We start from the raw sequence: 27,626 nt of genomic DNA on the forward strand, positions 1-27,626 counted from the left end.
TCAGTCCTCAGTGAGGGCAGGTTCAGTTTTCCCTGGGTTGGGAAGAGAAAAGAAAATGAAGAGGGTAAGGAACCAGACAGATCTGATGACTTTCATGTCACAAACATCACCCCAAAAGCCTCCAGCAAACACTCCCCATCTTACAGAACAAAGTTGAGCAGAGTGCCTCCTGACAGGGCTTAGCAAAATGTGTTTTCTTTGGGATTTGCTAGGTAGACAGTCCAAATGGATCATGGGTTAGGCAATGTTACATACATCTTTAAGATTTCTTAGATTAATTTTTCTTGATTAATATGCCCATAAGCACTGTGACTCTTCAAGAAAGAGATACAGTATGTAACATTTCCCACATTTGGGGACCAGGAATTTTACCTTCCTGCAAACTAACTTGGCTTTCAATACAATGTATTTTGGGAAACGCTGCCTTACAATACTGGTTGGAGGGGACAGGAATGACCTTACGTCATATTCAGTTTATATTACATGAGCCCAGTTTTTTTAATGAGAGTCATAGTCCCGTACCAATATAACAAATTAACGATCGTTGTTGGGATCCACTGTCTTTCCTTTGCAATGTGCCAAAATCATGGGCAAAATTTAACGTTATGTTTGACGGACAAACATTAATGATCAAAAGTTAACTATTTCCCGGGCCTCCCTGGTGGCGCAGTGGTTGAGAGTCCGCCTGCCGATGCAGGGGATACGGGTTCGTGCCCCGGTCTGGGAGGATCCCATATGCCGCGGAGCGGCTGGGCCCGTGAGCCATGGCTGCTGAGCCTGCGCATCCGGAGCCTGTGCTCCGCAACGGGAGAGGCCACAACAGTGAGAGGCCCGCGTACCACAAAAAAAAAAAAAAAAAAAGTTAACTATTTCCCATCTATTATAAACTGTCACACAATCAGTGGACAGTCACAGGGGATGTCCTTTGCATTTTTTCTGATTTTTCCAGCAGAGCTAAGGCCAAATTTTCAGAATTAAGCCCACCAGGCTGTCATCATATATATATGCAGTCTTGCATATATATATGGCTGAAACTGAACAGAGTATATTAGAATATACATAAAAATCTCAAATAAAAGTCAAGGATTGACTTGATCAAAAGTCACAGAAAATTATCAAACACATACTAGTTAAATTCCTGAATTTCTTTTTGGCTTCTGCCCTTTCTTCAGCATCAAAGTACCAAACAGTCATGGCATATCTGTGAAAGATAAGTAGATATTAGAGAAGAGGTTTAAAAATACTACCAAAAAAAAAAATACTATAAATTTCACATAATAGTCATTTGTAAAGCCAACATTTGAAATTTTTCCTATTATCAGAGGTCCATCCCAATTTTAATTTAAAATAAACTTCTCTGGTTTCAAGTCTATTTAAAGGTAATAAAACATTTAAGGAATTCCATGTATGCTCCAGGCATTATCCTGGACGATGGGAATTCAAATGGTCATGTGAATACATCAGCCTCTTTCTCAGGGAGTTCAGGCTCTAGCAGGCAGGAAAGGCAATTTGACAAATAATGTAACAGGTCAAGATGATCTACACAGAAAGGGCTAGAAGGGAGTCATTCTGCTAAAGACTGAGAGACCTAAGTTGATGGGGAGAGCACAAAGGAGTGAAGCTTTGAAGAATAACTTATCAAATGACAGGACACAAAACTCCTGGCTTTTTTCTTTAGTTTTGGACATTGGGGCAAAGATGCAATGGAATACTAATGGCCTCAAGCTTTCTACTGCATCCCATCTATGGGACAGACTATAATAGGAGTAATTTCATGCATGAGTTTTCAAAAAGTTTCATTTTATTATTATTATTAGTTAATGGAATTTCTATAGCACTTGATTTTTTCCAAAGGCTTCCCATCAACATGTGCTAATGTTTCCCCTGTGACCCTGGTCATAAAGGAGCTGGGGAAGAACGAGGGAATTCTGCACAAATGACAGGGTCCAATTATTGTACAACATTAAACAAGCCACGAGCAGGCTTTGGTGGTAGAATCAGTTACCTGCTCACCCAGGGCACATCCCAATTTGATATTTCATATGCAACTCTATGTGGGGCTCAGATCTGTGATTTCTGGAAGGGGCCACATAAACCTTAAGCTCTTAACACCTGTGATTTTGATTTAATCAGTCTTGTTAAGGTTTAGTCATTATCTTTCTACCCAACCTCTCTCCTCCCTGCGCCCAACTGCTATTCCCAATTCAGGCTGCACCCCACAGAGCTCCAATACCACCTGGTTTACAGCTTTGGCCATAAAACAAAGGCAAATGAGAGGCAGAATCTGAAATTAAGATTATATCAAGAGTTTCCAGATTAATACTAAACAATACTAAATTGTTCAGTTACTCTGAAAATCTCCCCATGCATGATCTAAAGAAAGAAGTCTGAAAAATCCAATTGTTGGGACATGATGGGTGCAGTAAGCCCAATCTAATTTTAAGCTCAGGAAAGGGTAAAAAGGAAAAGAAACCAAAACAAATTCCTCTTTCTTTTTTTTTTTTTCTTTTAAATTTGTATTGGAGTATAGTTGATTTACAACGTTGTGTTACAAATTCCTCTTTCTTTTCTCGAGGTTCTTTCTCTGCTTGCAACTGGCAACTTGTAAACTCATCCAGAGCTAACCAGACAGAATTCCTGTTATGTGGCAGCCAACATTCTCTAGGGGTGGTTCAACATTAGGTTTTTTTTAAAGGGGGGTAGGGGGAAGAAAGGAGAGCAGAGAAAAATGCTCTGGGAAATTTGGAATCCAAGATGCTCACCTAATGGAAAACAATTTGTTAATAGTTCAAACTGATGTTAGGTTTGTGTACTAAAGAACCCCAAATTTCTCCTTTAATTTTTATTGACTTCAAACAGGTTTGCTATCAGCTTTGGGGGGTGGTTGGTCCCTCATCTGCATAGAACACAAGTTTAGAGAATTCTCTGAGGGTTTGTACACGAAGCTTCTCAAGAGGAATCGTGGCCCTGGCTGTTACCTGGTTGCATAGGAAGGCTGGACTTCATGTGGGTTCCTGCGGTCTGACCAGAAGAACAAGAGTCTGTCAAAAATGGGCTCCACATCCGCTATGAACGACTTCCCTTCTGGAAATATCCGCAGGACCCCACCATGTAGCTGAGGGCCACAAAGAAGGTAGATTATTTCCTCACACATAGTTCATTATCAATGATATTTCAGCCTCATCTAGAAACAAAGCCATCTTCCAACCACCACTCCAAGCGTATATTACTCCCAAAGTTTTACTTCAGCCTCCTCCTTTGTATTAAATGTTATTTCAAATTTGGCTAGACATATCTCCTTATTCACCTCCCACCAAATGAAGCCTTCCCACCCTCACAATCACGGAGTCCATGGATACAAAATGGAGTACTACTAGATCAAATCATACAGAATTGCCAATATTCGACTGTTTCTGACCTATAACCCCCTCCCGCCCCTCCCCCCAGCAATTTCATATAGTTCAGTCTAATATTAACAGCTCCCTAGGATAGGGACCACACATAACCTCCCCTTCAATTAGAATTTACAGCTTTCTTTTGAGCTCCCCTATCTCCTATCTGATTTCATCAGTTGGAAGTTACATGCTCTTTTCTCTGAACTCTCAGACAACCTTATCTTTCATGACATATATCACTCTCTTCCTTGAATTACTTTTTTTTACATGTACACCCAAGCTGTCCTACTAGAATAACCATGTCAAGGTAGAATTCAGACCTCACACGTCGACGTTTCCTCACAGCACAATGCCCGGCACTAGCAGGCACTCAAATATGTTTTGAATGATTTCATACTTTGTGATTTATCATCACTGATCTGACAACTTTACCCTCTTGCCGATAACACTACCTTTCAAGATTTTAAAGGACAACTAAGGGATATATTTCAGTCACATTACCAATAGGGAGATGACAAAAACCTTGTCACTAATTCACTGGTTTCCCAGGTTTAGTTTTTCTGACCCCAGATAAAATATCCTTGCTTTATGACAGCAAGTATCTGGCCTAATGAATAGCGAAAGGAGATACAGAAGGTTCAAAAGCCAAATAAGCCTGAAAAGTTCTCCAACTTCTCAGACTCCTAAATCATCCCTAGCTTTCAGAAAGCACACAAATTCCAGACAAATGTTTGTCAGTGTGGAACCAGACTTCATATCTCTATCTATATATATGTTCAAAAATATAAAAATAAGCCATAAAACCTTTGGCATTCACAAACCATAGTAAACCATGGCAAGAGGCCACCAGGGAGACATTTTACTCCAAGAGGGAGGACTGTGTGGGAAACCTCACTTGGGGATAGTTTAATATCCTACAGTTTTATTTTTGTGAAATTCTCTCAGTGTTGCTCCTGGCAGGGAAAAGTATATATCTTATTCCACATTGAGAATCGAGAATCCTATCAGCTCTGGATTAGACTAAAGAAATTGATCCCCATTCCTAAAATTATAAATTATTTTCTCTTCATCAACCATCAAATTATAACCTATAACCTAATAATGGCCCTACCCACCCACCCCCATCAAATTAACTTCATATCTATTATTTTCATCTCATCAACTTTAGTAGTAACACCATAAGAGGAAAAAAGAAAAAATATGAAATAGAAAGGATTCATCAGTGGGGATTATGAACTGCAAACTTTCCTCTAAGTCATCTGAATTCTTTTCCTATAGTTCCTAACCCCTCACTCTACTCCCATGAATCCAAGTACCTTGGCATCCCAGTTCTTGTTCAGATAGTAGATGCAGGTGATGCAGCGGCCGTCACCGCTGGGGTTGTCCACATGTCGAACATAACCTGTTCCATTTCCTGGGTAGCAAGCCACCATCGCCTATGGAGAAATCCCAAGGAAGCTGGTTAACAAAGCTGAACCAATCTTCTGCCACCAGTGAACAGGTGAGTAACACAGTCTCCTTGGGTGCCACATGACATAGGTGACTGTTGGCTTCTTAACCTCACGTACAGTACATGAATTTGGACTCTTCAGCATGTATGATTAACGGCCAAGTTATACCTTATGGCTCAGCCCAGTGGAAAGTAGTTCAACAATATTCCCACAACTCTAGAACATTTTGGACAGTATCTATGGTTGTCGTTAGGATGCCCCGCCTTTCTTCAATCTTTCTTTTTGAAAAAGCAGGTTCTGGGTTCTCACCCTAGAGCCACAAAATCATAATCACTAGGTTTGGAGTTTAGGGATTATGCATTATTGACAAGTGCCCCTGAATCACTGAATCGCCCACTGTCTTAATCAATGGCTAAAGATACCTGCATTTACAAAGAGACAGGAACCAATGACGAAGGAGAAAAAGGTTAGGCTTGCTCAATAAAATGCTTAGGACAGAAAGAAGGGGGGAGGGTCAATGGAAGCTGTGTCCCGACTTGTCAGCACAGATGACAGTCAGATCCAGTTCACAGAAAAAGCCACAGACACATCTTAATGCATTTTTCAATGCTTGTCTTCTTCCTACTGACAATTATCAAATTAAATGATAACCTGAAATTCTCTTCCTTTTGCCCAAGTGCTACCTGTATCAGTCAGGTGGAGAAATAAAGCAGGAAGCCAAACTAAAAATCCTACTAAAGATTACTATTAGGGAATTACTACGAAGAGAGTAACAAATCTCTAATTGTTCCCTGGAAAATTTATAGCATAGAGTAGAAAAAATTAGACAAAGTGTAAAAAGCCAGTTCTTTTCACAGGACACTGCCTTATTTCTAAAATATCTTTGTAGGGATGAGATACATGCAGGGAAGATATTGGTAACATAAGATGAGAAAAAGGATATTTTTTCTGTTTTGTTTGCTGACGTATTCTTAGTGTCTAGAACAGTTCCTGATGCACAGAAGGTATCTGATTAAATTTGATTTTTTTCTTGGAGGGGAGGGGGGTACCGCGGGGCTTGTGGATCTTAATTCCCCAACCAGGGGAATCAGCAGCGACAGCACGGAGTCCTAACCACTGGACCGCCAGGGAATTCCTTTTTTGTGTTTTGTTTTGTTTTAAAATTTGATAAATAAATGAATGAATAGCAAACAGCTCTTTCCTCTAAACAGTAAGTTTACTTTCTGCCTAGATCAATAGAGATTTTTGTCATTTTAAAGCATATCCTCAAACATATATGTAGCAATCCAGTTCACATTTTCCTTCATAAATGGCAAGACTGTTTCATTGGTAAAATAACCAGTCAGGTAGAGCCCAAACTAATAACACTAGTGGCTCAATGAATCAGCTTCAAAACCATGGGTGTCAAGTCACTCCCAGTGGTAACACGAAGACATGAACTAGGCATGTACTTGAAAGGCTTCTTGCATACTAAAACAAAAATAAGGCTGAGGGCTTCCCTGGTGGCGCAGTGGTTGAGAGCCCGCCTGCTGATGCAGGGGACACGGGTTCGTGCCCCGGTCTTGGAAGATCCCACATGCCGCGGAGCGGCTAGGCCCGTGAGCCATGGCCGCTGAGCCGGCGCGTCTGGAGCCTGTGCTCCGCAGCGGGGGAGGCCACAACAGTGAGAGGCCCGCGTAACGCAAAAAAAAAAAAAAAAAAGGCTGAATAGTAACTTGGCTTTACACTGATCTTAAGGCTTAAATCACCATATCTCTCAAACGTTATATCCCTATGCGGCTAGCAATCCCCATATCCTGCCTTTGAATGTCTAAAATGTCAATGCAGTGTCATCTTAGAGCTGAAGTTAGGCTGTTAGCTTGAACATCTTTCAGAGGTGGAATTCTGAGGCTACTGCAATCGAGATTTAACAAATGTTGGTACCACCAAGCAAAGGACGGCTTGGGGAAAGGTGATTGGTAGCAGACAGAAATGATGAGTCTAGCTGGGGAAGAAGAGATAAATGAAGTCGCCTATAATGACTAGGGAATTACCCATCCCTGGAAGCAGCTATTAGGATTATAAGAGCCACCACTGAGCCAATAATGAAAGTCACTTAAGCCACAAACAATTATAGGCTGAATTCCCTACCAACTCAGCCTCTCCCCACTGCGAAGCTCTGAAAAGAAGAAAAAGTACTCCATCAATGCTACATAATCAGGCAGAAACAGAGACACAGATGTAGAGAACAAACGTATGGGCACCAAGGGGGGAAAGTGGGGCGGGGGAGGTGGTGGTGGTGGGATGAATTGGGAGATTGGGATTGACATGTGTACACTAAAATGCATAAGACAGATAACTAATAAGAACCTGCTGTATAGAAAATAAATAAAATACAATTCAAAAAAATGCTACATAATCTTATATTCTTAAACAGCTCTACTCGAAGGAAAAGGTCAGTGGTTTGGATGTCTGCCATCTAATTTACTCTGTGACTAATCATGTGATCCCAGGCTTGGTTTCTTTCCTGTAAAAAATGGCTTGGGTTACCCAGCCTCTGATGGTCCAAGAAGATCTCAGACTCTATCGAAGCATCAACCCCAGAAGCAGCAACAGAGTTCTTCACGGCATTAGGAAGTGCTTAACTGCCTCAGGACTCAGCTTAGATCAAATACTGATAAAAAGAGATACAACTCACAAAAGTACATCCTTTTGTATGTACTGCTGCATCTATAAAACCCATGCATAGAGAAGGAGCTAGCACATTCCAGGGGACTCATCAATAGGACAAAACTCCTAAGTGTCAGCAAAGTATCTGATTGCTTAAGGGAGAGAAGTATAGAGAATTTTTCTGGCCAGAGTGAATCTTCACCTTCTCTCCTGGTTCCTGAAACCATAGCATCAAGTTCAAAACAATGCAAGCAAATCACTGTGAGCCTCAGTGGGCCTGTTGAAACTACACAGGCCAATTTTATCAGTGTTTTCTGGACAAGAGCCACAGGAGATGGGTCTTGGCTTGGGCACATTCCCAGTATCTGTTGGGTTTTGACACAGTCTAAAACCAGGAGGCTAAGGATGCGCTGAGAAGCAAGGCTCACTTCAATAACATCATGCGTTTCTGTGCCAAATCATGCACGGGGCAGAAACAAACCCCGGAAACTGATCAGTTAGGTCTACAGAGCTGCTATCCAAACCTCATCAAGCCAGGAAGGGATTTAGAGTGTACAGAGGAGGAGAACGCGCCAGGACAATGAGAACATCACCAGAGTACTTCAATGATCACGTGACAAACACGCTGCGCAATGACACTGACACCCATCAGGAGGAAGTCTCACTTATCGCCGACTTTTTATCTGCCAGAACTTGCAGACTAGATTAATATTTGAAATTTATACAAGTTTAATAACATGTTAGTGTGACCTGCAATAGTACATAAAATTTAGTCCTATACTTCTATTCTTGGATGGGCAGATAAATCCACATGTCCCCTTATGTATTCACCATCCCTTCCTATGGCCCCATCGTGGACACCCCCCACCCGCTGCACCATCCCCAGAGGCTTCTCCATAGCTCTGTAGCAAAAGGAAATGAGTGGAGAGGGGTGAACCCCTCCCAGGCTCCCAAACTGGCTCTAGACCAGAGATATGTGCTCTGGATACCTAGGCGGCCACGTTCAGGCAGTAAATGTGTAAGGATTCTTTGAAAATGTACGCAGACATATAGAACTTTTTTTTTTTTTTTTTGCGGTACGCGGGCCTCTCACTGTTGTGGCCTCTCCCATTGCGGAGCACAGGCTCCAGACGCGCAGGCTCAACGGCCACGTCTCACGGGCCCAGCCGCTCCGCGGCATGTGGGATCTTCCTGGACCGGAGCACAAACCCGTGTCCCCTGCATCGGCAGGCGGACTCTCAACCACTGCGCCACCAGGGAAGCCCCAGACATATAGAACTTTGACAGCCAAATCCAAGTAATAAAATCTGCTCCCCAAATGCCACAGGTGGAAAAGAAAACAGTTTCTGTTAAGGGGTATTACTGAGTTGGCTTCATAAAAAGCCATATCTCATCAATCCCAAAGGTAAAGCTGAAAAAGCAAAGTCCAGGATTTCCATCCCAGTGCCTAAACAGAATGTTCTTAATTGAAACCAGTTTGATCGCATATATACACCATTTCAAAAAACTGGCATCACTGACCTCCACTGTCCATTCATGGGTGGGAAGGGGATACATCTGTCCCATCCCAGCCTCCACTCAGATTCACCACTTCTCTAAAAACAATCAACAACATAGATGTTTTATAGAAACATATTTTACATCACTCATGACTTCAGCGTCAGTCACTAGTATGACTTGATCTTAAAAAGAGAGTGACAGGGGCTTCCCTGGTGGCACAGTGGTTGAGAGTCCGCCTGCCAAAGCAGGGGACACGGATTCGTGCCCCGGTCCGGGAAGATCCCACATGCCGCGGAGCGGCTGGGCCCGTGAGCCATGGCTGCTGAGCCTGTGCTCCGCAACGGGAGAGGCCACAACAGTGAGAGGCCCGCGTACCGCAAAAAAAAAAAAAAAAAAAAAAGAGAGTGACGTTTTACATAAAGTTTAACTCAGCAAATTAAAATAGTAATCAAGTCTTATTTTATTTACCAAATTTGCAATAAATATGAATCCATTTTTAAAAATTTGTCAAGAATAGCATAACTTCAAAGCTGCCAAGCTGAGTGACCTTTAAACTGGTATTTTGGTCCACGGCCAAATGCTAGGCCCCTCTAACTGTGAAGCAGAAATACCAGACAATCTTGGTAAGGATTTGTTTTGAATTACGAACGGTCCCTAGCAGAGCATATTTTAATAAAATGTAACCTAAGCGCAGAATAACCTGTACTTATCCTCTTCATACCTCAGTTTTCTCATCTGAAAAATGGGCTTATGAGGATTGAAGGTGATAATCCATGTAAAACAGTGCAAGGCTTGGCACACACTAAATGCTGCTTAATGTCAACTATTTTTAAAACTGATGATGTGCATGTTTTTGTCTTCCCCTCCACTGGGGCTTCAGAATGTCTCCCCTTCAGGGATCCGATCCTACCTAAGTGCTTTGTAGCTTCGAACCCGGGGCTGGCAAAGTCATATAGCCTGTGGCACTTGCAAGTAACATAAAAAATTGAAGCCAACCAGGTATAGATGTGTCAAAACTCTAGAGTGTGTACTATGCTACCTATAACTAGGGAATTTTCTAACCTTGGCAATGAGGGGCCGGTGTTACAAAATCTTCAGATTTTAGGACAGTAGCAGGGAACTGAACCGGATTTGTATGTAAACTCTCCTGTACATTTTTTATCCTGATTGTTAAATCAGGGCCACAAAAACACATATCAGACTGGATTTTGAGATCACTGTCTGAGGCTCTCCTAAGAGATCAAGCTACTCTGTGTTACTTCCTGAGCTACAAGGAGTCACCTTCCCCATTTCTCTTTACCAGGCTCAGATGTATCCTTCATCCTTCAGTGCCATCCACATTGCACAGGCCTCTGCCAAACCTCTCTCCCCTTAAGTCCTTCCCCCATGTCCGCTCTGGATATAGCAATGGGGGCCCAGGATCCCTCCTCTCTTTACCATAAAACACTAACCACATAGAGTATTAGATGTGTAAAGACTTGAAAAGAAATACACAAGGCCATGCACCTTGTTTAGCTTGGAAAAACAGCTAAGCAAATGTAATAGCTGAAGTTTTCTGGCCAGAAGTGGGTCCAATTTATATTACCTAAATCGGACAAAAATCATATGATATCACTTACATGTGGAATCTTAAAAAATGATACAAATGAACTTATTTACCCAACAGAGATAGACTCATAGACATAGAAAACAAACTTATGGTTACCAAAGGGGAAGGGGTGGGGGATAAATTAGGAGTTTAGGATTAAAATATACACACGACTATATATAAAATAGATAACCATCAAGGATGCACTGCATAGCACAGGGAACTATACTCAATATCTTGTAAGGACCTATAATGGAAAAGAATCTAAAAAAGAATACGTGTGTGAGTGTGTGTGTGTGTGCGTGTGTGTGTGTATATAAGGGAATCATTTTGCTGTACACCTGAAACTAACATAATATTGTAAATCAACTATATTTCAATAAAAATTAAAAAAATATATATATTTCCTAAGTCACTTAAATTCCTACAATACAATATTTACAACGCATCTTTACAACATAGTTGCAACTACGCAAAGCTTTCTTCAACAGTTTCAAGAAAATGTCACTAAACAAGAGTTCACCTTGCGGCCAGTCTCTTACAAAAAAGCAAGCTCTCAGTGTGACGATGAACAGCTCATAAGCAGAAAAAGTGCTTTAGAGTCTTTATATTCATTCTCACGCATCTAGATTGGCATAAAGAAATTAGCTGGAGATAATGTAGGCACTTTAAGGAAACAAGTATGCAAACTGTCACTAGTTATCTTGGCATCTTGCTTGTGACCTGTCTTGTTAGTTAAGAGCAAGCCTAGCTAGTTTCTTCCTCCTAGTGCCCTAGTTAAAGACTGATGTAACGAAATGAGGGAGAAATGGGAAATATGTTTTTGGTGGGCAATAGCAAGAGCTGTGTCCAGCTACCACGTTCCCCTTCCCAAAGTTTCAGCATCTGACCATACAATTCAGAAGATTCAGCACATCAGACAGTCAATGTCCATCAGGGAAATAATCTTGAAAACGAACCCCAAGTTATTCACTAAAATATCTTCTACTATTCTATTTCTATCCTGGGAACGTCTGCCTTCCTCATGCGCCCTAAATCCACACGAAAAATTCCTCTCCCTGAACCCACGTACCCAGAACTCTGCTACATATAACCTCACCTCCAATTTAGAACAATAATCATTATGCTCCCATACCTGAACTTTGCTGAAATGCAGGAGCTTCAGTAATTCTGAAAATGAAAAATCAGAAGTTATTGATATAAGCAACTCTCAGTTGCTCTGGTGAAGTAGGCCTGCTGGTTCCTCCTGATCAGGCAAGAGCATCCTGCCTAGAAGGGCAGGGAATTTACCATATTCACTTGAAAACCTGTCCTCGGGGAGACCTTTTTCATCAATGCCCCTCTTTACTATGAACTTGGTCCTAACTTTGGGATCATTCTACCAACTATCAACAACTATCAAGACTCTGAAACCTTCTACTCAGTTCTCTTAGCTTCTTGAGATTCTTACATTAAAGCGCTGGGCTCCCACACCCACCCTCAGAAATATGCATAGATGCGCACACACACACACACACACACACACACACACACAAGCATGCATAAGGTCACAAAGGATTCACAGGCTTGTAAGGTCTAACTGAACTAGATCAAGATTCTATTTCAGGGGATCCTGTACTTCGTGCATGAACCTGAGTAAATCACCCTGAACTTGAATGAATCACCCTTCCCCAGAAGCCACTGAAATTCTCAGGGGCCAGGAATTTAAGAGACTATTGTCACTCCTTTTCGAATTCTGCTTAATTCCTCTCCTTGGAGGGGATTCAAGCAGAGTCCTGCAATTAAGCACAGTAAACAGGCCCCGGAACATCGACACAGCAATACAGGCTGTTTGGGTTTGGGAAGGCGGCCCTTCCCGCAGAGGCCTGGCTCCCGGCCAGCGGGGTGACGGCTGAGTGACAGGGCTACGTGCGCTGCGTGAGGGTGGCAGCCAGCCCACACCCGAGCACACAGCCCGGCAGCCCGCGGAGGGAACCGGCACGGGAAAGCCCTCCCCCATCACTACCCCAGTCACCAGAGAAATGTACTCAGTAAGGGCTTCCTTGCAATTATGAAATCCGCAAAAGTCAGCCAGGCCCTGGGTTGAGGACATTAACACAGGCATTTAACCATATGCATTCCGCTACCTTTCCTCAAATCGTTAACAACTGCCATTTCCTGAAGACCCATGAAGCCAGGGAGCACTTTAGGGTGGCAATATACACATATTCTCTCATTTAATTTCCAGGTTAAGGGGAAGGTGAGCAGCGGTCACCTGCCCTGAGTCACCCTGCCCACAAGTCTTTGGTAGAAGTCATTAACCCTGGAAGCTATCATATTGACCTAGAAGTTACCTTATTCTTATAGAAAAACAAATTCATGAGTAATCCTTAAGGCAATATGGGGGTAGGGACGTTTAACTTCCTTTGATGTGAGAAACAGACTTATCAGTAAATAAAACTTTACATGTAGCTCTCTAAAGGCTTGAGCCGAATAGAAAAAAAAGAATGTCTGTGACCACAGGATTGTCAGAGAATTAAATACGGTCGGCTTTAAATTCTCATCTGGAATGAATCCTAAAATACTTGAGGGAAGCCATGATAACTTAAATACAGTTGGTAAGACAAGATTTTATTGAGTAATATACAAAAATATATAGTTACCAATCAAAACATGTCAAGAAAAATGCCTCGAAGCAATGTTCTTAAGAGAAACCAGGAAACACTTTACTTGCAATTCCCAGTCGCTCTGAGGAGTCTTAACGTGGGACAAGGTAACTATGTTGGAAAAAGAAAAAGTTAAAGAACTTTCTAGGAAACCAGATCTTATACTCACATTTGGATTTCAGCACTTGGAAAAATATATCTGCTGAATGAAAGGAATGACACACAGCAAGTCAGAACTAGAACTCATGAAACTCGGGAGGCACATTTATTTACTGAACAAACATGTGTACGTGCCTGACACTGTTCTATGTGCCTCCCAAATATTACCTCATTCAATATTCATAACAGCTCCATGAGGCAGGAACCATTATTATCTCCATTTAACAAATGAGGAAACCGAGGCACGAGGAGTTTAGGTACCCGGCCTTTTGGAAGCCAGTTAGTCTGGCCTCAGAGAGTGAGCTCACGCTTTACCGGCGCAGCTTATCCTTTGCCTAACATTAACCGGTTCACCTCTTTTTTTGAGAGAACTAAGATCTTCGGTGGTTCTTGAAGTATTTGACTTCTTCTCACCCTCGCCTATCACCCTTGCCATAATGATAGAAAATCACAAAATGCAAAAAGAAAGAAAGAAAAAAAGAGTGTCCTTGGTATTGAGTCTGTGAACTAAAAGCTCCAGGGCAGTGAAGGGGGTAGGGGGTAGGGTGCAGGTGGGGTTGTATTTCAACAAAAGCCGAGAGCAAAGGAAACTGATTCAGTCCTGCAGCAAAACACTAGGTGTCCAAGTTGCCTTTGATTGGTTATTCTCACTGCAGGACAAACTCAAGCCAACTCTAAGCTCTGTAGCCCCATATCTGACTGGGATGCAGTTGGTCAGCAATCAGTCTTCTCCCCAGGCTGCTCTTCCCCTTACCTCGGGGTCTGTGGAAGGAAGTCAGCCTCTCCAGGACCTTTCCTTTTAGCTCAGGTGAACACCAGCCAAGGTTTTCAGACTTTTTCAAAGTCAGAAAGCAAATGACCAATTAAGAAAAAACTTTAAAGGAAATACAAAGTATATTTCCCTTGGGAAGGCACCTGGTAAACTCCAAAGGAATCCCAGGGATGAGACAAATTTTCCTTACTCAGGTGCAAAGCTTATTCAGGAGACTCTTAACTCCACTACTACCACATTAATTAGAATTCACTGAGTACAGAACTTTCTAATATCAAGTGAATTAGAATACGCTGGATACAGACCCACTATGGCTTACAGGAGGGGTGAGATCTAGAGGACCACTCAGACATGTGAAAAGTAAAAGGCTCTTCTGAGAGAAATGTATAAACTACTTTGGGGGACTTCCCTGGTAGTGCAGTGGTTGAGAGTCCGCCTGCCGATGCAGGGGACACGGGTTTGTGCCCCGGTCCGGGAAGATCCCACATGGCGCTAAGCGGCTGGGTCCGTGAGCCATGGCCGCTGAGCCTGCGCGTCCGGAGCCTGTGCTCCGCAACGGGAGAGGCCACAACAGTGAGAGGCCCGCTTACCGCAAAAACAAACAAAAAAACAAACTACTTTGGGGAGCAGCAAGGGGACTAGAAATAAAGGAGTTGCCTGGCTCTGAGTCTAGGGGGCAGCGATGGTGAATATAATTGTACCTATGTCCCTTCAAGATGGGGCTCCAAGAGAAGCCCCATTTTACAAACGTGGAAACTGAGAGAGACAAAAAGTGACTTACGGGACATTATAGAACTAAGCATGGTCTTCCCACTGCTAAACACTGCTTCTAAAATATCAGGAAAAAGTTGTTCACTGAAAACAGGTGCAATTATTTCCAGAGTGACCATGAATGAAATTGTCTTCCTTCAAGATAACACAACAAAGGATTCTCAGATGATTATCATGGCTTAACAAATAGAGGCTCAAACTATATTAACTGGGAAATCAAAGCCCTCCATGCAGAAGTAGGAAAAGGCAAGTGCCAGCTACTCTCCAATCTCTACCTAGTAAAACCTCTGATTACAGTCAAGCTGGATTCGTTTTTCGGCTTTGCTTCCCCAAAGAGTCCCACACCTCAGCCATCTTACCCTAGAGGGTCAGAAACAATGCTAGGCTTCTGTGTGGTGTTCAGTTAGCACATAATAGATGCTCAACACTGACACAATCATCTGCTCTTTTCCAGTTGGTTCTCACCCCAAATCACTACGATGCTTTCTTGTTCTCCCTGGTGCCTTGAGCTTGCACTCCTTGCCAGGCTGTAGGATACAGGGGAGCAATACTGCACAGATATTAACAAAGATTGTTCCCCTCCATTCAACGCAACAGGAGAGAATCAGTTCCAAATTATACTCCAATTCTGGTTCTGGAAAATTAACTTTTATTGGAAAAAATAATAGAAAAATTGTGTGCGGTGTGTGTGTGTGTGTACTTAACGTGTTAATGTGTTTTTCTCAAAAATTTCCCAAATGAAACAAAAACACTTGCATTTTTTAGTTTTAGTGATGAATAAGCTCAGATCCGATCAACTGATTGAACGCCGATTTTCTCACTGATAGAGAAACTCTAGGAAGATAGAGCACCATCCCCATCTAGCCTCCTCATATTCATTTTATTCAGTGGTTCTCAAACTTCAGCCTGTATGAGAATTGCCTGGAGGACTTGTGAGCTTCTGATTCACTAGGTTTGGGGAGAAGCTCAAGAACATGCATTTGCAGCACGTTCCCAGGGGATGCTGCTGCTGCTGTGGCAAAGCAAGAGTTTTTGTGCAATGCCTCACCCTAAATAATAAAAGGTCAAGGGGGATTAGAATTAGTCACCTGCACTAGTTAACTTGGAGAACAGGAGGTGGTGGGTAGAGCAGGAAGTGAGAAGAATTCCTATAGGGCAGTTTCTGGCACAGCCTTTGCATCGTGATTCCTGAAACTGGCAGGAAACATTCCAATTACAACTCTGTAGCATTGCTGAGGATTACTGTCCTGTCAGCGCTGGGGTGTGACTGTGGATGGAGTCAGATCTCTTCTTCAGGAATCCCATCAGAGGCACGGAAAGCACCTAATTGCCCTCTCAAATAAAATTATAGTCTCAATTTTCATTGAATTCCTTATCATATGGAGGTAGATTTATATTATTGTATCCATGTTATAGATGAGAGTGAGGCTCAGAGAACTGACTTGCCAAAGGTCACAGTGAGACAAAATAAAATGTAAAATGTCCACCCCAGTGCCTAATAAGGTACTGACCAAATTAAGTTCAAATATAAAAATAAAAATCGACCTTGTTCCTAAAGAAGTGGAGATTAAGGTCCTGAGATGCTGCCTGCCAGGGTCTGAGCAAGGAGCAGAAGCCAGGCTCCTAGCCTCGTGGTCCCGGGCTCCTCTGAGGCAGACCTCTAAGTATGAGCTGCCAGGATCTGATGTGACTTGGAACTTTCTAGGGCCAAGCATAGAGTATCAGAACTAAGAAAAAAAAAAACCTTACAAAGCCAAAGTCCCTCCTTTGAGATGGTCCCTCACAGCCTGTTAATGTAATAAAATAGTTAAACCCTTTAGCATCAAATTAGGGAAGAAGTTGTAAAACCTTTCTTTCTCTTTTTTCTTTTTTGGCATAACAAAATATTTATAGCACGAATGGATAAAGAAGTTGTGGTACATATATACAATGGAATGTGGTACATATATACTCAGCCATTAAAAGGAACGAAATTGAGTCATTTGTTGAGACGTGGATGGATCTAGACACTGTCATACAGAGTGAAGTAAGTCAGAAAGAGAAAAACAAATATCGTATATTAATGCATGTATGTGGAACCTAGAAAAATGGTACAGATAAACCGGTTTGCAGGGTAGAAGCTGAGACACAGATGTAGAGAACAAATGTACGGACACCAAGGGGGGAAAACCGCGGTGGGGTGGGGATGGTGGTGTGCTGAACTGGGAGACTGGGATTGACATGTGTACACTGATGTGTATAAAACTGATGACTAATAAGAACCTGCAGTATAAAAAACCAAACAAACAAATAAACAAACAATACTAAACTTTCTTTGGGTTATTTGTATGGAAATATGTTAATATAAATGTTTCAGACATTACATGAAATTTCTAAAAAATATATATATATATATTTATAGCTTTTTTTTTTGACACCCTGACATCCTTAAAATCGAAGTTCCTTTTAAAGATGAAATTAAGTCAACAGTAAAGGACTATTGGAGGCACTAAAAATATATATCAAGCTTAATAGTCTCTGCCTTCAAAGAATTTATAGGTAAATGAGGGGCAGGCAGGGTAAGCAGCAAAGAAATAAATGTACTGGGGTGGCCCGGGTTGAGCCACCCACAGAGTTCTAGGAAGCAGAAGGGAACTTCACGGAGAAGGCAGGAGGATGGATTTTTGAGGAGAAGACAATGGGGAAGCTCGGTTTGCCCGGCAAATCCGTTTCTAGCACTTCAGGGATCCGGAGGGAAGGAAGGCTGTCAGCGGGAGATTAAATGTAGAAAGGTCAGATGGGGTCAGACGTGGAGGGCCTTAAATGGCACGCTAAATTCACAGCATATACAGTGGACAATGGGGAGAGAGCACGGTTGGGTGTGTTTTTGTTTTTGTTTTTTTAAGCATGGAGACGGCTTGATTAGCGTTGGGTTTTACACTGCTTAACACTGGCAAAGCTCATTAAAATGGATCACAAGGGCTTCCCTGGTGGCGCAGTGGTTGAGAGTCCGCCTGCCGAGGCAGGGGACACGGGTTCGTGCCCTGGTCCGGGAAGATCCCACATGCCGCAGAGCGGCTGGGCCCGTGGGCCACGGCCGCCGAGCCTGCGCGTCCGGAGCCTGTGCTCCGCAACAGTAGAGGCCACAGCAGTGAGAGGCCCGTGTACCAAAAAAAAAAAAGGATCACAAGGAGAACAAGAACCAAGGGCAGGTGATTTCTTTCTTTCTCTCTCTTTTTTTTTTTTTTTGCAGTACGCGGGCCTCTCACTGTTGTGGCCTCTCCCGTTGCGGAGCACAGGCTCCGGACGCGCAGGCTCAGCGGCCATGGCTCACGGTCCCAGCCGCTCCGCGGCATGTGGGATCCTCCCGGACCGGGACACGAACCCATGTCCCCTGCATCGGCAGGCGGACTCTCAACCACTGCGCCACCAGGGAAGCCCAAGGTAGGTGATTTCTGATTAAAGTAGGTATCTTTAAAATACTTCCCTCCTCAAGGATTTCTACTGTGAAAGAGAAACAAAAGTTAGTTTTTTAAAAAAAAGACAAAACTTAAGGTTCCACAGGGAGCCTAAAAAAAACCCTCAAAAAGCCAAAACAGCACAAAATAGCCAAATTTTGACCAATAATATTGCACATTCCTGAATGAACCTTCAACGTTTAAAACAGTTTTGTTTACCTACTCCAAACAATCAAATTAAACTGCAAAACAATATAAATAGGAAAGAAGCCATCCAAAAAAAAAAAAAAAAAAAGACTCACTGCCGGGCTTCCCTGGTGGCGCAGTGGTTGAGAGTCCGCCTGCCGATGCAGGGGACACGGGTTCGTGCCCCGGTCTGGGAGGATCCCACATGCCGCGGAGCGGCTGGGCCCGTGAGCCATGGCCGCTGAGCCTGCGCGTCCGGAGCCTGTGCTCCGCAACGGGAGAGGCCACAGCAGTGAGAGGCCCGCGTACCACAAAAAAAAAAAAAAAAAAAAAAAAAAGACTCACTGCCAACTTTGTGTGGGGTATTGAGATTTCTAAGTAATAGTCCCTCAGGTTTGACTAGACAGATAAGTAGAACTGGGAGGGGATGTGGAGGGAGGGGCACAGGCAGGATCTGTGATCTATTTGTCTGGAGAACACATAGCAAGCTCCCCCCAGATGTTCAGACTGTTTAAAACAGTGTCTCTTTACTTCCAAGCAATGCTCAGAAAGAAGAGTATTATCCTGAATACTTCAAAACAACTTCAAGTTGCCCTAAGAGAACCAAAACTAGATGTCACTGACACCTGGAATTGTGTTTTTCCATTTGTCTTCTTCCCACTGGCAAATAATCAAGACTACTATCATATTCTTTGAATCTCTGTATTTTGGAATTATTTTTATATGGTGATATTATTTTGGCTTCATTTTGGAAACAAAAATAAGAGTTAATATGAGATAGGTACATTTACTCCAGAACTTGAGAAACGGTGATCATTGTATCTCCTAAAGAATGAAAAATTGGTTTGACTAAAAATAGAACTACCATATGACCCAGCAATTCTACTCCTGGGTATATGTCCAAAGAAAATGAAAACACTACTTTGAAAAGATACATGAACCTCAATGTTCATAGCAGCATTCTTTACAACAGCCAATATATGGAAGCAACCCAACTGTCCATCCACAGATGAATGGATAAAGAAGATGTGGTATATATACAACGGAATACTACTCGGCCATAACAATGAACGAAATTTTGCCATTTGCAGCGACATGGATGGACTTGGGGAGGGGATTATGCTAAGTGAGATAAGTCAGATGGAAAAAGACAAATACCGTATGAATCACTTGTATGTGAAATCTAAAAAATACAACAAATGGACAAATATAACAAAACAGAAGCAGACTCACAGATACAGAGAACAAACTAGTGGTCACCAGCGGGGAGGGGGGCAGGGCCAAAATGGTAGTGGGGGAGTAGGAGGTACAAACTATGGGGTGTAAGACAGGTTCAAGGACATATTGTACAACACGGGGAATACAGCCAATACTTCATAGTAACTGTAAATGGAAAGTAACCTTTAAAAATTGTATAAAAATAAAGGGCTTCCCTGGTGGCACAGTGGTTGAGAGTTCGCCTGCCGATGCAGGGGACACGGGTTCGTGCCCCGGTCCGGGAAGATCCCACATGCCGCGGAGCGGCTGGGCCCGTGAGCCATGGCCGCTGAGCCTGCACGTCCAGAGCCTGTGCTCCGCAACGGGAGAGGCCACAGCAGTGAGAGGCCCGCGTACCGCAAAAAAAAAAAAAAAAAAATTGTATAAAAATAAAAAATTAAAATAAAATTGGTTTGACTTAAGGAGGTATTAACATTGTACTGAACATGGAGGACACTCAGTAAGCAGGAACCAAATGAAACCAACACAAGATGTGAAAGCCTGCATTACACAGCAGCAAACCCATGGGTCTGTAAGGCTGGGACTGGGCAGAGGTAGGGGGTAAAAAATATGACACTCAGTCACTACCAGCTCACCAAAAACAAGAATAGGGACTCACCTACAAATCAATATGAAAAGAAGATACAAAATTAAGGTAAGAGCCATATTGGTTTAAGATTGAAATAATCGAGGGAAACAGGGTACAAATTTCTATGTATAAAGAACCAAGCTAACTAATCTTGCTTGGCAAACAGACACATAGTTCTGAATCTGAGCCAAATCAACGGCTCCTGGCAATCTGCCAAAGCAAAATTCCTTAGTCTGGCATCATAAAATGATTTGTCGGTCGAATTTACAATTCCAGTGTCTCTGGATTCAGCTACCCACTGGGCACCCCTGGCAGTTGCCTAGCAGAATACATCGGAACTATCATTACTGTCAGAACATGTGCATTTCACAAACATTGGAGAAAAATGACACTCATTTCTTAGAGCAATATTATTTAACAGCTACAAAGTGCTGCTGCAAAGGAATTATCAAGTCTGTAGCTATAATAATTAACGAAGAGTTAATAACCTTCTCCGTAGTGCTAACCTGCAAGCTGCTCCTTGGTGTTCAGTAGACATGGGTCAAACTGTCATTTAATTTACTGGAGGCCACAAAGGTGAGTCAAAACCAGAGGTCTTGCCAAACTGAGCAAACATGGTCCAAAGGCGAGATGCCCTCTGAACTTTATCCTCAAGTGCTAGGATGCTTCTCAGATGCGCCCTGCTTATCATGGGTTAAACTCCACCCCCAGTTTTAAGCTCATCAGAGAAGTCTCCCAGACACGGTGCATTTTCAGTATAGAGTTGTAACACGCAACTCCAAGACTGCTTGTTATTTATAAAATCTGAAATTTTTCTAGCCAGAGTTGGGAATCAGGGAAGAATTTACAAATTTTGCTTGAGCTGAGTAAGGTCAGAAAGGGAAATAATTCATGACACCCACAAGTCGAATGCACAGATTGGCTATTTAATTCCCACCTAAGGATGGGTGCTAATCAATTTAGTCAGAATTATACTTAAAAATTATAAACCACTGGCCACATGAATTTTAAAACCTATTTTCCACATAAATAATTCTGAAAATGGTGAACATATTCTAATTTCTTCAAAAAAAGAGCCAGATGGACAAATGAGATAAGCAACTGTTTTAAGATATTCCTGGTAAATTAAAGACCATGATTGATTTTAAGAGGCTACATCCTAGCCCTGGTTTTCTTGAGCTTAAAATAGTTAATAAAGTAGAGCAACTTTTTTCTTTTCCTTAAAAAAAAAAAAAATTCCCAAATAAGACACTAATGCAGCTGACTTAACCTACCGACCGTGTCTCCCAGTCCACCTGACTTATGAAGCAACCCCAACCAAGGTAGCCCCTTCTCTATTAAAGCACTTTGCTCAAGCCCAAGACCTACTCCAATCTCTTCTCAAGGGCCTATGCAAGACCTCATCTCTCCAAATACAAAAACCACCTAATTGCTGAATGATTGAGGAGTTGGACAAATGTAATTTCTGATACCTCCCTAGCTCCAAAAACCTTTATTATTGAAGTCCTAATAGTTTTGGTCACTTATTTTAGTCACTTCATGTTAAGTAAAGAGAGAAATTGGACAAAGCCCAAAGAAGAGAAACAAAAATGACTTATCAGTGTAAAACTGGTCTGTTTAACCAGAAAAAGAGAAAACAAAGTTGGTGACAACCATTTCACGCCACTCAACTTTCAGCTTACTTCTTTAGGTGCTTTTATCATCCCTTTCCACCTCCTTTCTCCCATCCATGTACAGATCTACCGCAGTTCAAGGCATTTAATGATTTGTGAAAGAATAAATTAAATTGATACCCCCTGATTTCCCGCTTCACTGCAAGCAGACAAGGTCGTGGTGGAGTGGCCAGTGGCCCAAAATTGAACAAAAGAAATTATAAAGGAAACACACATATGCACCTTCTTTTCTTTGTTCCCAAGTGTCATTCAACAAAATAGACAAAGAACACTATGAAAACTCACCCTATGGAGAAACTTGCTTCACTGTCACTGAGGCTGTACAAAACCTTTTATTAAGAATCCTCACATCCTTATAGAAAGATGTTCCAGTGCTTCAAACTCAGTGCCTCCTCCCCCTAAAATACCTTATTTTTTTAAATTAATTAATTAATTTTTGGCTGCGTTGGGTCTTCATTGCTGTGCGTGGGCTTTCTCTAGTTGCAGCGAGCGGGGTCTACTCTTTGTTGTGGTGCACAGGCTTCTCATTACGGTGGCTTCTCTTGTTGCAGAGCACGGGCTCTAGAGCGCGCGGGCTTCAGTAGATGCGGCGCGTGGGCTTCAGTAGATGCGGTGCGTGGGCTTCAGTAGATGCGGCGCATGGGCTTAGTCGCTACGCGGCATGTGGGATCTTCCCGGACCAGGGCTCGAACCCGTGTCGCCTGCATTGGCAGGAGGATTCTTAACCACTGCGCCACCAGGGAAGCTCTAAAATACCTTATTCACAGATAAATTTTTAAGATTTTAATTGCAGAGACACCATGTATGATGCCTAGTCCCCAAACCCCATGCTCTAAGAACTGCACCTCTCATGGGCCCTGGCAACTGTATTTGTGATGTATGATTCCACATGCCCTCCCAAACCATCCCCACCCAAGGTTGACAGGTCCTCTCTCAGGGGATGAAAACAGGGATTCTAGAATGTTAGTCAAGTCTCTGTTGAACTCAAACTGAGGCTGAGATGGCCACTGTGGGATAGCCATCTTGAGCCGTGCGCATGGAAAAGCAGCAAAAGCTGGATAGAAGGTAGAGAGGGCTAGAAATAAAGAGTACAAGCAGAGAAGCAAAGATGGAGGCCACAGAGCACCAGAGAAAAGAACTAACACACCAGCTCCCCTGGAAGTTAAGGACTTTCTAGTTCCTAGTTCATGGCTTCAGGCTTCTGTGAACCCGTTGCATTTCCTGCACTTGGGTCCCGAGAGAGATCCTGATCTTTGAAATTCATTACCCCAGGTTTGTCTAAAGTAGTTTACAACCATGCTAAGCTCCATCGAGTCATGAATATTCCTGATATCACAGGAGAAGGAAGGGCCAAAACTTCTTGCTCTAGCAGCAAAGGAACAAATCCACCATTTGTAACATATTTTGTGTTATCTACAACTTACTGCTGTTTCATCATTTCTCTGTACAGTTTCCAGGGGAGGACTGACCTGCTGATTCATAACACAACCCCCATAACCCTATCATCCACAGCTACTCCAGTTGGGGATCCTAACAACCAAGCTGGTTAACAAATGCTTTTCCTGCAAATAACAGTAGGAAAACATTAGCACAGCATTCCATTCTCTTCTTCAAATGTACTTAACTGACCCACTTCAATATTTGGGTTTTGTCTTTTTTCTTTTTTAAGCTTGAGAATAATCAAGTGTGGGCTAGAGGATCCTACAGTTCAAAAGTACACGTGAATGTAAGCTCTAGGGGGCAGGGATGATGCCTGTCCACCTTTGTGTCCCCACCCCTGCACTGTACCCCATGCTGAGTGAACATTTGCTGAGGGAAGGAAAGGAGGGTAAGTAGGAACCTAAGAGTCAAAAACACAAACTCTGGGCTCAGACAGACCTGGGTTAGACTCCCAAATCTCCCCTTAGAACATTTATGAAGGCTCAGAATTCTGCTAAGAATTTTACGTACACTGTCTTATTTCATGCTCCTTCCCCCGCCAAAGCTTTAAGGTATTCTCTCTCATTTCACATTTGGTGAAAACTGTGCAACTTACCTGTGGCCACAAGGTTAGTCACCCCAAGTCCAAGACCCTAGCCCCTATGACAAACTGCATTTACTGCTGACTTCGTGTCCTTGGACAAATGATTTAATTACTCAGTTTGCCAAAGATTATGGTTCTGAAGACTGTCAGACGGTGTCTGAAAAGTGCTTAGCACGGTACCAGACGGAGCCAACGGCTCATTAAAAGGTAGTTATTATTATTAGAGTTACTAACTTCTGCTGCAAGCAGAAGCACTCTGGGTTCTATAAATTACACATTCTCTGGAAAACAGCCATGTCCAAGATCTAGGCAGCCAAAGCAAAAGGAGCAAATGAGGACCAATATTTATCTTGGATATGATCTAAGTTCTCCAATAGGGAGTAACAGATAAGAAATCTTTTCATAGCCTGAAAGCAATGATTGTGCTTGAAGTTAGGGGGCACCATACTGCTGTATATCATAGAAACATCTGCCCCAGAGTCTTCAGCATCCTTGGATTTTTCTCCAACAAAGCGGAGGTAGATAAATTCTGATCAGTTAACACCTTTTGTGGCAGGGAGGGGAACACTTTAATATTTCTTTCCATACCCTTCCACAATTTCAATTTTAGGTCCACTATATTCCTATTCTATTTCCAATGCCTCTGCAATTGTTTCATTGAGATAAAGAGAATTATTACCTTCTTCAATGACCTTTAAAAGTTCAGGGAAAAAAGTATTTCATTAGGATTAACAAGCATAACACCAAGAAATGTAAAGTACCTAAAAAAAAAAACTGGTCTAAAATATGTAAATGTATATATTGGCAATTGTTGAAAATGGGTGGTAGGAGCTCATTATACTAGCCTCTACTACATTTATATATGTTTGGAATTTTCCATAATAAAAAGTTACAAATAAATGTTTAAAATAAATGTACAAATTCTACCTTTTAATAATTTAGTTTTTACTGAATACCTGCTTCGAGGATGGAGCAGGAAACTGGGTCTATATCACTACTCTGGGAAACAGCACAGAGTAAGGCACTCAGTTGAGGGAAGAGAAGTAAATAAGGTTAAATTAAGGTGGAACTAATATAAATCATATAGAAATAGAATGTGTTTCTACAATGCTTTAATAATGAACTTCAAGTAAGAGACCCAGGGCTAAAAGACATCACTAAGGAGACTTCTTTATACAAACAAACCAAACTTTTTTTTTTTTTTTTGAGTACACATAATAATTGTTTGCTCAAGCCTGGTTTACATTTGGTTTCAGCTGGCCAAGGAATATCCCAATTTGGAGGTGATTTTTCTAAAGGGCAGAAATAAAGAACTTTCTGCCAAACCGCTAAAGGAAAGCTGGAAATCAAGGTACGGGCAGATGCCTCTTCAGTGGACAAAAGATGAATTTTCTCTTTTCAATTCACAGTCACCTTCTGAAAGGGTTAACTGAAAAGTTATTTGTTCTACCCAGATGATAATCCATAATTGAAACATCATATCTAGAGATCTTTTATTTTTCCTTACCCAGACGTACACAGTGTTTTTCATTCAATTTGTGGAGTTAAATTCTAGCCTAAAACCCTACCATTGTCCATTAAGTCAAAGCTAAAATAAGAACAAAAACCAATAAAAACTTAACTTTCAAATGTAAGTGACCTCTTTCTATCAACAAATTCTGATCTCCCTCCCGCAGAGCAAATTCTGTTCCTAGAGTGCTAGGGGTGAATTTCCTAACACCAAAATTTAAAAGAAACTCTAAAAAACTGATAAGAAGCCACCTGCTGTTCTAGGTTGAAGCTATGTACACCTCTTCAACACTGAGGATAGCTGGTCCCCTCCTGACCCCATCCCAAAGGCGCGGTCATTTACAAAACAAGTGCAAAACCAAAACTAATCAAGACAAATGGTTTTCTACTCCATCACCAAAACGATGCAACAAGAGTAAAGAAACACTTTACCATCAATCTTCTCCAGAGTCCGGCTAACTGAATTTTCCCCTAATCAAAGTAAAATTTAGGAAGCAGCATTTTCTTCTAAGATTTACTTTATTTGCATTCTATTAAAAACAGTGCTTTCAGATATTCTAACCATGTCCTCCTGGCTTGAAAGGTATACAGCAATCTCTTCTCTATTCCACTCGCCCAATCCAACCCCTTCATTTCTATACACTCCCAGTCTTTACCACTTGCCCTTTATTAAAAGTATTCCTCTTAGTTTATGGGACAAATGAGACAACAATGGTATGTTTTATCACAGGATCAATCTTAAATTGAGGAATACTACATACAGTGTGACAGAGTAGTGCATAGGTGAATGTTCACCTTCCTTCTCACGCTAGTTATGTTTTGCCTCACTGTGTTAAAGTAAAACTTGTCTACAGTTCCGAGTGCCCCTTGACCAGTCCACAATAAAAGAGGTACAAAATCACTCTCAGAACTGCCCTGAAAAACTGGCTGGATTATCATTTGTAGAAAAGACTGAGTAACTCGACTGTCCCAACGTAACGTACACGCACCAACATCATGGTACTCCGTGTTCCCGTCTTTCTGCCAATCTACCTGTAAATGTTTCCAAGAAAAATTACCACCCGGGGAGTGACTGCTGGCCATTTGAACAAAAACATGGTTTCTTTCCAGAGGTACTTGACTACCCTCTTCTGATCACTTAACTGGTTGTTCTCAGTGGATTTCCCCAGCAATTGATAGTTAGGAAAGGGGGCTGGGGCTCAGCACCAGGAGAGAATTTTCAACTCAAGTGGATGATCAAATAATGTCCTGGGCGCAGAAAGCCAAGGGCAGCACTAGAAAGTGATGATGACGAGCCTTACTCCTTCACAGGTCAAACTCTTCCCACACCTGCCAAACTCCACAAAGCAAATGCCACACTGTGAAATCACACTCTGGAATCCCCTCTGAACACAGTGAAGGACTGACGGGCAATATTAGGTGACTTGAAAGTGGACATTTAAGATCATGAGTTCGCGTGTCTCGGACCATACATAATGTTTCTAATAATCTGTCCCAACGTGGGGCGGGGGAGTGGGAGGTGTAGGGGCAACCAGGAGGACTTCTTGCTTCTTGGTTAAAAACTAAAGTTCGCTTGCAGCCCTGCGAAGGCGACAGACAACGGACTCCGAACGTCCCCAGTCCCCGCGGGCTGCAGCAGCGGCCGGGCACCCGCGCGCGTCCTACCTTGGACCTTTCCTTGACGTAGTATTTGCCCAGCCGGCTCCCGCAATACAGGACCAGCCTGTCGATGAGGGACAAGAGGAAGCTGATGGCCTCGCAGCCTTCCTCGTTGCCCCCGATCCATGTGATCTGGTCGCCCCGCAGGTGCCGCTTGGAGACGCCGGCGCGGGGCCCGGCCAGCTGGCCGTCCCGCAGGGCCCCGTTGCAGTGCAGCTGCTTGACTCGCTCCAGGACACAGTCGCCCACCACCTCGCCCAGGAAGTTGTCCAGGTAGCAGAAGCCGACCTCGTGCAGACAGGGCACGATATACTCCAGGGCGATCTTCTCCAGATCCAGCCTCATGATATGTCCTAGGGGCAT

General features: G+C 42.6%; 1 protein-coding gene across 2 annotated transcripts; it reads right to left on the bottom strand.

Annotated features, from left to right (window-relative positions):
- Positions 1-27,626, bottom strand: EGLN3 (egl-9 family hypoxia inducible factor 3; the record flags this gene model as incomplete). 2 transcript variants are annotated; one of them, XM_079700129.1, is made up of 5 exons in its annotated part: positions 1-32; positions 1,128-1,201; positions 2,979-3,115; positions 4,712-4,831; positions 27,552-27,626. In XM_079700129.1, the coding sequence occupies 5 exons, from the start codon at positions 27,624-27,626 to the stop codon at positions 1-3; spliced, it is 438 nt and encodes a 145-aa protein (XP_079556255.1). The 2 variants fall into 2 exon arrangements, with proteins under 2 accessions (XP_079556255.1, XP_079556254.1); XM_079700128.1 differs by having other exon boundaries at positions 27,270-27,626.

Source organism: Hyperoodon ampullatus (genome assembly GCF_949752795.1).
Source record: "Hyperoodon ampullatus genome assembly, chromosome: 3".
Lineage (NCBI taxonomy): Eukaryota > Metazoa > Chordata > Mammalia > Artiodactyla > Ziphiidae > Hyperoodon > Hyperoodon ampullatus.